The sequence below is a fragment of the Melanotaenia boesemani genome, chromosome 15, assembly GCF_017639745.1.
Source record: "Melanotaenia boesemani isolate fMelBoe1 chromosome 15, fMelBoe1.pri, whole genome shotgun sequence".
NCBI classification, from domain to species: Eukaryota; Metazoa; Chordata; class Actinopteri; order Atheriniformes; family Melanotaeniidae; genus Melanotaenia; species Melanotaenia boesemani.
Genome location: NC_055696.1, coordinates 8,595,470 through 8,608,906, shown reverse-complemented (window position 1 = coordinate 8,608,906; position 13,437 = coordinate 8,595,470). Strand labels below are relative to the sequence as shown.

General features: G+C 39.7%; 2 protein-coding genes across 2 annotated transcripts in view; one reads left to right on the top strand and one right to left on the bottom strand.

Annotated features, from left to right (window-relative positions):
* Window positions 1–3,221: 3,221 nt before the first annotated feature.
* The window catches only part of ephb4a (eph receptor B4a), a 39,579-nt gene continuing 29,363 nt past the window's right edge, over window positions 3,222–13,437 (top strand). Inside the window, exon 1 of the mRNA XM_042008188.1 lies at window positions 3,222–4,159. Within this exon, the coding sequence (XP_041864122.1) occupies window positions 4,081–4,159 (79 nt within the window). The 5' untranslated portion in view covers window positions 3,222–4,080. The remainder of the gene's footprint in view (window positions 4,160–13,437) is intronic.
* Window positions 6,295–8,912, bottom strand: LOC121654182 (zinc finger BED domain-containing protein 4-like). Its single transcript, XM_042008189.1, has 2 exons — window positions 7,622–8,912; window positions 6,295–7,457 (listed from the first exon to the last, which is right to left on the bottom strand). Exons 1-2 carry the CDS (start codon window positions 8,680–8,682, stop codon window positions 6,944–6,946), a joined length of 1,575 nt encoding a protein of 524 aa, XP_041864123.1. The 5' UTR covers window positions 8,683–8,912; the 3' UTR covers window positions 6,295–6,943.

Genomic DNA, 13,437 nt, shown 5'->3' with positions numbered 1-13,437 from the left:
TAACCCATGACGGCTTATAATGTCACCTGAACCAAATGCATGATTTCATTGCCTAGCAGCAAGAAGGGTGCTATGATCCCAGAATTTGAATGATGACCTTCATAAATATGCCGACTTGGTCAACACAGGTGTCCCAAAAACATCAAATGCACACTGAAGAAAAGCTAGAAAAGAAGCGATTGTAGAAACTATTGAAAGGGTTCAGTCTCTGTGTATCAGGAACAGGGTGGAAGCTGGAGTGAACATGTCTATTTGTGATGAGTCAACATAAGAGTTAATGCAAAGCTCTGCTACATCTTGGAAAAAGAAAGTGTCAAAGTGTATTTGTACCAGTTGTTCCTGAGGTGCAAATAGCTTGCTCAGCTCATTACAAGCCTTGTGCCATTATGTCTCTTTAACTATAAATTAGGGTTGTTAAAGTTCCACAACTAGTGATATAAATCATTGTGTTGTTACATCTACAGAAAAACCTTTCTATGCAACATGGGCAAACCCTAATGGGCCAGCTGTAGCTCAGCTAGAAGGTGATGGGTCATTGATTACAGGGTGATTTGTTGTGGTGCAGTAGCTGTGTCCTTAAGCAAAACAATGAAATCCAAATTTCTAAGAAAATGCAAGGAAAAACCAGTCCTCCATTAAGGTGCTTCACCCTCTATACTTACTCAACCAGTTTAGCTACCCAGCAACCCCAGTTTTTAAGACAATTTTTAACAGAAAAACTTGTGTGCTTGAATATTTAGGAGTATGATCACTTCAACAACAATTTCGTTCATTTGTTTAAGAGTTTGCATCACTGAAAATCTACTTTTCCCTCCTTCTGTGTCTTTTTCTTTTGCCATTTGAGCAAAGCTGTGCCTTCTTATGGGCTTGTAACATTATGTGACAATCTGTAAAACATGAATGACACTCAGGGATCTGATAACAAAACCGCTGTGCACAAATAGCTGACAGATAGCCTTGTGTTCCCTACTTGTAGGTCAGGCTGAACCCAAGGCTCATTTGTCTTACACACATATGGCTCTACAAATTCTGGACTTAGTGTGAAGAAGAAAGATGGAACCTCCTGGAGACATTTCTGTTTTTTGTTTTTTTTTTCAAAATTATTTCCTGCTGAAGATCCTACTGCAGCTTCCCAATGCTGGAAGTCAGAGCATGATTAAAGCTTATAAAGAAAGAATTTCTTACATTTACTGCATGCAGTAAATGTAACAGCTTTGCTGAGCTGAATATCCCTAGCATAATTTAAATCCTACTGCTTTGACTCACTTATTTATCACTGGAACAGAAAGAGTAATGAAAGAGAGTTGTCATGGGAGAGTACAAAAGGCATTACAAAGGGTGGCTATGCAATATTTGCTGAGTACACAGCAGCAATAAATGTCTTATGAACAAAAACAAAAGAGAGAAGAAAAAAAAATCACAGGACAGGCATGTTGTGTTAATGAGCAGTGTATAAAAAAGATTAGTCATTTCTGGTGATTTGGGGAATTACATTATCTTTGCATTAACTTTTGAAATGTCAGCAGGATGAATCAAAGAAAGTATAACAGTTGGATATGAATAAAACTTTATTCAATCACTTTTTAGGTATGACAGATATTACTAAATACAAGTACCAACACAATTTTATCCTGGAATACAAGAAGAAAACAGTCTCGTCTGCCCCAAATTAAACATGGTGTGGTCTTGTTAGTCAGATTGAATTGCAAATGTCTTATTTATATTTTGTAATTTAGACTTAAAATTAGCATTTTCTCTTATTTATGCTGGCGAATTTCTCAATTTTCTTCAAAAAGGAATTCCATTCAGTTCCCCCAGGAAAATGGCTATTAATTAAATGAGAAAAGAGACTGTGCTGGAACTCTGATGAAATGAATCTGTAATGCTAGGAGTGCCATTGAAATATACTCATTCAGGATGACTAGCTAGTGGCAAAAAAAAAAAAAAAGTTGCATTTTAGGAGATGTTAGGAAATGCACAGACTTCCAAATGGATGCAGATATGTATTATAACCAGTTTATGGTACAATCAATGCTGGTGTTAGGGAACAGAAGTTATTGTTATTATGCTTGTTTGTTTATATTTTCATAGACTTGAGGATAATAAGTCTTTTAGTCTGACAAAAGCAATATAGGTTGGAGCATGAATCAGGTTGAGCACTAAGCTGGTCCGTCAGCATTTCCCAGACCTCAGCGTTTTGGATCTTAATTGGAGTCCACTACCCTAAACATGTTAAAATCCCCTGTGTCCTCGAAGGCCAGTGAGTTGTTAGTACTACCACTCTGTGTTTCTCACTTGCTTTGGAAGTCATTGCATTTAATATCAGTATATGAATAGTTGTATTCTCGTTGTCTTATTAAAATAAATGGACAAAAATCTGACTGTTTTGATTGACACACATCAGAATTATTATCTTACTTCTAAGTAAACAACAATCTGCCGGTTTCATCATTGTAGACAGTTTACTGAAATAGCATGACAGTCTTTGCAATAGGACAGACTTATTGTTGTCTCAAAGTCAAGGCACACAGAAGTACTGAAAAAAATACCGGAAATTGTGAGAATTTGTTGTCAAACTAAAAGCATAGTTATTGTGTTTCAAAGGAACGCTCTTCATATAAATAGAAAAAGGGCTCAGGCCAAGACATCAGCTGATTTTATTTAATCTCAAATGTTTTGAGTGATGCAAACACAAAGTTCTTCAACGAGACGCTGTGGCCGAGACAAATAAGTCCGTTATAGGCATATTGCGTGTGTGCGTGTTTTCTAATGTGTATGACATTTTTAATTTAAACAACTTGATGTTAACAGTACATTCTCCTCTTATTATGAGCCTTGTTCCTTTTTTTGATGTTTTCTTAAATTGTGATTTTCTTCAACGTTTGTTTGTTTTGCTGTTGTTGTTTTTTTGTTTTTTGTTTTTTTTTTTTTTTACTATTATTATTATTATTATTATTATTAATAAAGTAGTACACCCCAAAGCGGTATGCGGGCATAGTGTGACTGTTCATCTGCAACAAAATTAAGATAACGGCGTAAGATTAACATAAAATGATTACACTCTTAGTTAAGAGAAGTGAACTATATTTCGTGTTTGTCAAATGCGTGTATTATTTTGAAGGCGCGTTTCAGAAGTAGTGTGATTAATCACGTTGACTTGACTCTTGGCTGTTATGGTAACCAGAGTGGGCGGGGCTAACTAGTGCCATTCGACTCCGGGTTTGATACGGTGACGAACTCCGCGTTGACCAGCTTACAACAGTCAGTCTTCAGAGCTGCTCTAGAAAATAACTTTTATTTTCCGCTGTTGTTTGTCCATTCTGCGCTCTTCTCCTTTGAGTAAAACAGACATTTTTTAATACGGTTCCGGTCTAATTTAGCCACCTAACAGGCCGGGTTAGACGTGTCGCGCTATATCCCCACCACCTTTGGTGGATTATTTTTTTTTAATTGAATTTAAATTTTTCCTACCCCAAGGTTAAATATTTTAGTATATGAGAGATTGTTAAGGTCAGGCAAAGCACACATTGCCGGACTTTTTCCTCGAACAAGTCGACGGAATGTGAGAAAAGGTACGAAGTGATTTATATTAATCTTTGCAACTATACCAGATATGCAGTGAGGTGCCCTGGTTTCTGCTACAGCCTGCTGTCACCGAGCTGAGAGGAGAAGTCGTGCGTAGTGTTGTTTTATTTTTTTATTTTTTATTTTTTCATTATTGTTTTGTTTTTTAAGCCGAGCATTCACGTTTTAACAATGAGCCCAGTGTGCTGACAGAAGGACTGGGGTGGGAGAGGGGCTACAACGCCAGACTTGTTTTCTGCTGAGACTTTAACCAGAGCACAAAGTTGGATAACTTTCCTGTATCTCACTATTACAGGGTTTACATCCAGACAGGTAAACGTGCTCGATACAGAAAAAGTGAACTGATAGCCTCATTTGGCACAAGTGTGAGGCTTTTCTGAACTGGAGTCCACTTTAAATGCGGACTGGTTTGCGATCAGTGAGTGCACAGCCGAGCTGCCAGTGCCACTTGGCTTTTAATCCGAGTCCATTCATTTTTTACCACCTAATAACATCATGGAGGTGATGTTCAGGAGCATTCTCCTGCTGGGTTGCATCCTCCTGGACTGGACTCTGCTTGCTGCTGCAGAAGAAGGTGAGTCTCGATTCTCTTTACCTTTGCGTTTGGGCTTGTTTGGGTGGGTGGGGGTGGGTTACAGGGATGAATGCATTATAAGAACAATCACAAAGACTATGATATAGATATATTTCATTGTAGGCAATGTCCTTAAAAAGTGGATCAAATGTTGCAAGGGGGGGTTACTTAGTGTCATCAAAAGGGTCATTTTAGTGAGCAGCAGTAAAAGGTTCACATTCTTCTTCCTGTGTGACCATTAACCACTTGCCCTAAAATCAATACTAAAACATTCAGGGCATTTTGACTACTATATTGCCTGGCAGATTTCAGTGAGTTAACATAGAAAGCCTTTGTTCTCATTTTAAACTTTTCCACAGAGTTCAAAAGAAAAACAACACATTATGTAAAATGCATAATCTGATTTTTAAATTAAATTCGTTTTTGAAGGCAGCCTTGACATTAACAGGGAAATTGCCTCCGATCAGCTTTGTGAACCATGGAGGGAGAAATCAGACAGTCTGAAATTATCTGTCATGATGTTAAAGAAAATAATGGTTTGAAATGGTCCTGTTGTACAAGCGGGTACAGCTCAACATCATCAGCATAACAACAGGGGTAGTGTCTGGATAATTTGCTTTGTGCACCGGTGAAGTGAGTGTCAGTGAGCCACACTGACAAACCATAAGGCAGAGTGGTTATTTCTTACACTGACATTAACAGGAAAATGTGATGTGGAGTGAATTGAAAACTAATTTGAGCTGCAGAAACCCTTATAAAACGGTCTTTAGAAAGAGTGGATGTGTTTTACAGAGGATCAACTAGGTTTCTTTTAAAGCTATTGAATTGCGGGGATTTTAAAAGCTATCTACTGCTGTGTAGGCTGCTTGCTGTCTCACCTATGAAAACTATTCACTGTTGGACTTTTTCTGGCTGGTGCTGTTTATACCTTTTCACAAAACAGGTTTAAAGTGGCATCGCTTCTGTGCTGAGCCATTATCATTTTTTCTAAATGTTTCTTCTTTTGCTAGTTGTCAAATTCAATTTCTCTGGTGATATTCCAACATGTACTACTTGATGAGGAAGGTGTTTTGTTGCTTAAGAAAATAAATTGTACATGAGAACAATGAGCACTTTAACAATGAAACTTTTCCCCAAGGTATGATTATTCCACTCAAAAGTTGTTGTAAGCAGGAACGCCGTGAACATGCATGACTTCACAAATTCTGTGGCAGGAGCACAAATCTGTCATCTGTGTCTCGTTTAAGACTTCAAACATTTCCTCTTGAACAGAATTACATTTCGGCTCCTGTCGTACACTATATAAACACACGGATGCAGCAAATGCGACAACATCATTGGTTTTATTAAGACATGCAGTTTGTGCATACACACTCCACCAATAAGCCGTGTCAAAGCACTGCAGCTACTGAGGGCTGAATTCTTGTGGGAAGACTCTGTTGACTTTGTAGTCCGAGAGAGAAGCTTGGGTTTTTCCCAGACACTTCAGTTTGATCATCTTTCTTGTAGCTGGGAGTCAGGCCATTAGAGGAGATGTTGCTTCATCTCCAGCTGGGGCTGCAGGTTTCACAGCTGAGATCCATTGAGCCTCTGACCCAACTCTAAATCTTTGTACTTTTTTTTTTCTGGGACATAGAAGGCATTTAACCACAGGTCTATAGGTGAGAGGTGGTGTCTTAGAGTACTGGAGGTAGAATTACTAAATCCTTAGAGAGCAGGCATGTGGATGGGAGATGAGGGGGTCGTAGCACCTTGTTGAGGATATGTGTCTTGCCAAGTGTGAACAAGATGTCTGGCTTTCTTGTCTTGGGTAGTGGCCCACTCCCCCACCAACACACTCTGGATCATTCTCCCCCTTGTTCTCCACCTAGTAGGGAATTCTGTAATGAACTGATGGGAGGGCAGATGAAGCTCTTAGCTGCCAAATCTCTCCTCCTTTTCCAACTACAGGATAAATGACTCACTTACACACATCACTTGCCTGCTTAGTGCATGGATATCTCTTCCTCTTGTCTCTATGAAGATTAAAACATAGACCTCTTGATCAGATAATTACTTTGGCTGGAAATTAATAAGACGCTTTGGGTGGAAAATTGTAACAAGTAGGGGTGCACCGATTGCAGTTTTCTGGCCGATCACCGATCACCGATCTTTAAAAAATCTGACTTGCCGATACCGATATTTGCCGATACCGATTTTTCCTCAGAATTGACTTGACAGCTTACATCTTCAACGTACCAAATTTTGTTTTATTGAAAAAAACAGTAACATTTACTACAATGTAAACTTTTTAACTGCACAAGTTATTTTTCCAAAATTAGAAAAAACTTTGAGTATTGTTGTCCACATAACAAAAATCTGTTCACTATTTTACTTTACTCTGTTTTTAATCACGTAAACAGAAAACTAGCTCAACAGATTGAATTGAATGAATGAGCTGAATTGAGCCTCTCACTAAAATAAAAGTTTATATTTTGCATTTTCTGCATGCAATATAAAACAATGCAATTACTTAAAAATAATAAATAAAACAATTTACAAGCTTAAACCATCAAGTGTCTTGAATTTGAGTTTTTTTGTAGTGCAAAAAGAAAAAAAAGTACAAATGCAGCAGTTCTGTGGCTATTTAAAAATAAAAAACATCTAAAAAATAATCAACAAACACCTTAAAGAACAGAAGTCCTAAAAGAAAATACGGTGCAGGATATGTAACATTTTCAAGTCAACAGGTAGTAACAAGGAGTAACATTGCACAGAGAAGCTGTTCTCACTGACTAATTGTTGTCACTTGTACATTTGTGGCAAGTTTTTCTTTATGAACAAAAGCATTTCTGCTTTTTCACCAGACAGACGATTTCTTTTCTCATCCACTACATGCCCAGCCAAGCTAAACAGGCGTTCGCTTTCAATGCTTGTGCATGGGGCTGACAGATAGGCTCGGGAAAGTGAAGCAATATGAGGGAAGCGAACTTTATTGAGCCTCCAGTAGGCCAATGGATCTTGGCTCCTGTCGGTGGGAACTTCAGATAAGTAGCTCTCTACCTGCAAGGCTGAAGGGGTGGCTAGCTGTTGCTCCTTCTCAATGTTCTCCTTTAGGATTTCATCATGTACTGCCAACAGTAGACTACACCTTTTAGCTGCAGGTGCATCAGTGTCAGGAGGTCCCAGTCTGGTGGATGTTTCTGCAACAGGTCTTTCAGCCACAGGTGTGGATCTGGTCTCTTCCTCCGCAAGTTTGGCCAGAAGGAGCTGTTTCACCTCATCTTTCATCTCTGCTGAGAAGTAGCGATTCTTGTATCTTGTTTTGCATAAACAAAGAAAGATGGATTAATTATTGTTTTTCACATCAGTTTTTATGACTTATGTGTAAAAATAAGCAATTTCCTTTTTAATGTAGTTCTTTTTAACTGGTAGTAGGGATTTTGTAATTATGGATAGAAAAGACAATAATTAGTTACTTGCCTTGGATCAAGAATAGTAGCCAAGCTGTACAGGGGCTCGTGCTCAATGTTGTTGAATCTTCTTACAACAGCTTCCAACAGTGTTGCTTTGGCTGTACCCACACCGCGGTCTGTGCTTGCTTGCTTCTCTAAAAGTCGTTTGAGTGCAGTGACCGCTGGGATGACATCAGCTGCTGAAGCTGTTGATGAGCTGATCTCCTTTGTAAGTTCCTCAAAAGGTGCGAGGATGGTCAGCACATTTTCCACAAGCTCCCACTGGTGTGCTGTAAATGCGGCTGGTAACTCGTTCTCAGCAGCATACACCCCAATGGCACGTCTCTGCTCTAACAGGGACTGCAACATGTAGACAGTGCTGTTCCACCTAGTCGCAACGTCTTGTTGTAGTCGTTTCCTGGGCTGATTTAACTGTTCCTGTATGTCATAGAGGCGGGAATATGCCAGCGATGAATGTTTAAAATGCCCGACAATTTTCCTTCCTATTGCCGCAACTTCTGCTATGCTGCGCTGCGCGAGTTGTCCCTCGTTTACAACAAGTTGCAGCGTGTGCGCCAGGCAGGGCAAACTTTTCAAGTTGGCATTATCCAGTGCTTTGGCCATATTACGAGCGTTGTCTCGTAAGACAACGTGAACGCTTTCATGACTTATATTCCACTGATCCAACATCGCCTTAAACTCTACTGACAAGTTGGCAGCAGTGTGAGACCCCGGCATTTCTTTACAGCGTAGAAGCACCTGTTGTCGTTCAAATTGTTGGTCGATCCACTGCGCAGTAAGACTCAGCATGGACATTAAACTTACATCAGAAGTCCAGATGTCTGTTGTAAAGCTGAGCGTCTTTGCGTCGGCTTCTAGCAGGCTGCGAGTGCATCGTGAAACTTCGTTGAACAACTCCGGTAAGGCAACATCTGAAAAGTATCTCCGGCTTGGCAAATTGTAACGTGGGCTCAGGTGCTGCATCAGGTTTCTGAAACCTGGGTCCTCCACGACAGAAAACGGTTGGTCGTCCAATGCCATGAACTCCATAAGTTTCCTTGTCGTTGCCTTGCTCTTTTCATTGCTCATAAAAGTGAACAGCGGGCTACTGGCTGGCTCTTTGCTTCCGCTAGCAACTTTAGCCTTAACTTGGTTGCTAGCTTCAAATGCTGCATAATCAGCTCGATGGTGATTTTTTAAATGGCGAATAAGGTTTGTTGTGTTGTAAGTTTTGGTTGTGGCCCCACCGCGACTAATTTCGGCCTTGCACGAAATGCAAACTGCCAATTTTGGCTCATTTTCTTTCACTACATAAAACTGCCACACTGAGGACATCTTGTTAAGGTGGACTGTTACGCTGACCTACGTGCAGACGTGACACACTGAGGAGGAGGGGGGGGGGGGGGGGTCAGGAAGCGTACCCTCATAGCAGAGCTCAAGGATTTTTGCGAGATAGTTATGATCGGTTGCTAAGATCGGTTTCACATGTAGTGATCGGCCGATCACCGATCCCACAAAATTAAGGAAATCAGGGCCGATCGATCGGACGGCCGATCGATCGGTGCATCCCTAGTAACAAGGATGTATGCCCATTTCATATCATCACTCACACATGCATGAAAACAGCATATTTCTGCCTTGCTTTGCATATGAAAAATACATAATGCACAGAAGAGAATAATTAATGCATTAAATTGAAACGGAATAATCTCTTTAACCAATATTAATAATTCTCACTAATGTAGACCTACTGCAAATTTAAAACATATTTAGCTTATTTAATTTAACTAATGTAAGCTGTAAATATCCCTTATCCTCCTACACTTAGACTCAACCTATAAAGTCCTCATTTTGTTTTCTCCTAACACCTCTTTATCCTTTGCACAGTTTTCTCCCAATAGCAAGATGCAGCCAGAGACACAAACACCGCAGTCCTTTTCACCTGTTCAGGTCCACAGCTTTAACGATATCTGCTCTGTCGAAGTGATCTGTTCTATCAAATGTGCATGGCTTGAAGGCATTTTTTGTGAGCTAGTTTAGATTTATCATCTATGTGGTGATTTGAGGTGTAACCGGTTTATAGAAAACTATTCCTTCTTGCAAAAGATGCATTCGTTTTGAGCTGATTTCATCTAAATAAGCAGAAAATCAGAAAAAGAAAATGCAAATTGATGGATCTGTTTCCGCCACACTACTTGGAGTTCTCCTGTGAGGGGCCGTCAAACCATAATTAAGCAGTTAAACAACTCTTTTATCTTTTTAACAAGTTAAAACAATCTGGAAACTTGGTGGATTTATGCCATTTATGTTTGTTTTCTGTATGAATTTGAAGGATATGGTGTGCTATAATTGATCCACACAGGTGTGAGGTTTCTGTTCACCCTCTTTTTATTTTTATTGATTAAATAAATTGTTTAATTTCCAGTGTTCAACATACCAATAGATTCTTTCTGATTCCATTTAAAACTGGTTTTATTAGGGATATTTCACCTTTGTATGATCCGTTATGGTAGAGCAAAATAGACCAGTGCTGCCATGTTAGAGCACTTGGGAGAATAAAAGCTTTACTTTCCACCAAGGACGGGCATGTTTTTTAAAATATCTCTCTTCAGATTTATAAATTGGAATTTTGATACATAAATGAAGACTGCCCATCCTTCATAACAAGTATGTATTGGTGTGAATAAAATTTCGGTGCTTCTGTAGAGATGTTTTATTTGATGGTTTTCTTGCACCAGTCAGTAGTATGCAGTATTTTCCAATGACCTTTTTGTATTATATGATACAAAAAAAGAAGAAAAAAATTAAGTCAGGTGAAGGACAAAAAAAATGAAAAAGAAACAGGTAAATTCAAGTCGAGTCAAGTTGTACCGTGCATTCAAAATGAAGCTGTTGGTGTTTGCTCAACACTGCGGTCAATCTAAGAAGCACAAAAGCCTATTTTAAGCTGATAGGCTTGTATATTTAGTGTATACAGTTTCATTGTAAATCCATCTTTCTTCACAGTGGTGGTTGGTTTTGTGTCCTCTGCAGTATGCAATGTTACTGCAGCTGTTCTTCCTTTCTATCTACAAGTCATCTTTTTCACTTTGTGGGCAACAAGAGAGTGCAGCTGCCAGTATGATTTGTTTAGCTAAGACCTGTCTTGTTGTTGGGATGAAAAACATCCATGGTACTTCTTTAGATTCTGCTGATGGAAAGATGAGTGAAGTGTCATTCTGTTCGTTGCGCTCTTTACACAGCTGTAGTGGTTAGTTGCATATTGCTCTCTCAAGCCAAAACAGCCACCTATACTGAAGAGGTGACATTAACACTTTTTGTTTGGCTACTGAGGAGATTTATGTGCAGTCTGAACACTGAGTTCACACAGCCCTGAAGCGCTGGGCCAACCAAAGCAAGAGATATCACAGTCACAAATTCATATTATACAAAGGTTCAAATGACATAAAACATGCTGTAAATAAAAAGGATCTTTGGTTTGTAATATTTAGTCTCAAATATTAATCATTACCAGCCTAAACAACATGTACTTGACTTCTCAGCAGGAGTGTTTGGGGGGAATGATTAAATAATTAAACAAAATTTCAAAACTATATCCAATTGTCCAGAATACTTACTGAACAATAAGGGTAGTTTTGGTGTATTCTTGGAAGTTATGGTCCAATCGACTTTCCTGGAACGGTCCATGGGCTGAAGAGCTCCACATGGTTGCTGGTTAATTGAATCACATAGTAGATGCTTTCAGATAAAATTTTTAAACTTTCTCACATGAACTAATCATATAAACTACTGTTCACATGATTGGCCTTTAAACCTTAAGCAAAACACAAACCAGTGAGCCAACAGTGAAGCCCTGGGGTTATTGAACCTGTATGCAAAGGATGATTTTGTGTTTTCTGCATCCCATTGGCAGGCTGTCACGTCAGCGTCCTGTCTGCAATGCAAATAAAACCTGAGAAAAACCGCTTGGAGCTATTTTGTGCTAAAACTGTTTGGTCCAGAAGTTCTATTGTAAACAGAGAACAGAAGGTTCTGGTTTTCCAGGAATATTGAGAAAAGATAATAGTCACATTGAACAGTGTCTGCTCAGTTTTCAGCCTAACTCTAGTAACATGCGATATCGACTGGTGCATCTCCAGAATGTTCTCTATGATGTGCGAGTATGTCAATGTCAATTAAGCTTCTGACAATGTCATCTCAATACATCATTACATAAACCATTCAGGACACAGTTATATCATCTGCTAATAGAAAACTGCTTTTAGAGAAGGTTTACGCTCTGAAAACGTAAAATAAAAGGCAGGGTGTTGGCACAGTTTTCTTAGCATCTGTCTTCTGCTCATCCTGTCACCTCCTAACACCATTGTAGCTCAACTATTACAATGAATAGCATAATGCTGCTCAGTTTGAACTAAACCCCACTAAGTGTCACCAATGAAGAGAGGATGCTTTTATCAAAGGAGCCATACTTTAGCCTCAATCCTTTCTTCCACAGACATGTACCCTTTTCTTTCGCTACTTTTTCTACGTCCTCTGTCTCCTTCATGTTTGACTGGTGCTATGCTGTTTTTTCTCTTGCTAACCATCTCCCCTGCCATGGAAATGTGGATCGTTTCCCAGAAATCCTTTTAAATGGAACCGATTTTTATAAGAAAGGGATTTGCATTTAAAACACCCCCCACTCCCCCCCCTCGCTCTTCCTCTGAAAGCCTGTAGCCCATCATCCTCAGTACCTCAATCCAATGATTAGCTTCCTCAAGAGTTAAACAGCCATCTGAGTACCACAAGTACTCTCAGTCTGCGCTTCTATCTCTTAGTTTCGCTGTCTCTGAGAGGGATACATGTGGCAGCTGGGAGTTGCAGGTGGATGATAGTTCAGCTTGGTGAGAGCACCCCCAACCCCCCAGTCCTTACATCCATGTCAGGCATTCACTTTGGAGAGCCCAGTCTGTCCTCCACCCACACGCGATGGGGACACAATGGGGACAGGCTGCGGTGGTGAGGGAATGAGGCCACAGCCTATCAGCCATAAGCACCAAGGAGAATGGCACTTTTAGAGGGATGGGGGCTCTCTTTGAAGTGAGTCAAGGAGAGATGGGGATACTGGCAAGAGTCAACAAAACCGAAAGAGGAAGTGCAGAGAGTGCAAGGATGGTGCATGTATGTGCATTCCTCACAACACCAAATGGGGAAAGAGCACACTGCCTATTTGCATCCTTTAATTATACACACCTGGGGCCAGATATATGAGATATGTGCAATGGGCTGAATATATGATTAAAATAAAGGGATTAAAAAGGCCTTTAATTAGAAGACAACAACACAGAAGGAGCTATTTATCTCAGGTCCATCTTCCTCATTTATCTTGCACACTAATCAAGCTGTTATTCGAGGCACACCTAACATTGTGTTGGAAGGAGATCCTTTGTGAGACTTTTCTGCAAGTCTTTGTTGTCATGTCTTGTGACTTTTTTTTGTTGTTACAATAAAGAATAGAGTGGCGTCTTGTAGGGGAAGAAGCGACAAATCTGATGAGATGTTGAGGCTGGATGTACAAGACTTTATTAAAAAAGCAACACTGATGTAAAAATTTCTCGGCTGGAAGCGTGCACTATTGAAAGACTTATTCGATTTGAGTCTGGGATATTTTCCTCCCTGCATCATAGGTTGACCTACATCTTGTGTTTGATATGCCAATTTTAAGTCAAAATGCAATTCATTCAGTTCAGCATCAACCTAGCGAACTCTTGCATATTTGCTTGAACTTGTGTGCATGCGAACACCTTGAGGATGTCTCCCAGGTCCAGCTTTCATATTACCACTCTGAACCAAGAGAGCTTTGCT

Bases quoted from the DNA above. Each gene is read 5' to 3' on its own strand.
- LOC121654182 (XM_042008189.1), bottom strand. From the start codon at position 8,682: ATGAGCAATGAAAAGAGCAAGGCAACGACAAGGAAACTTATGGAGTTC. The intron at 7,458-7,621 runs GCAAGTAACTAA...ATGCAAAACAAG, and splicing joins GCTACTATTCTTGATCCAAG to ATACAAGAATCGCTACTTCT.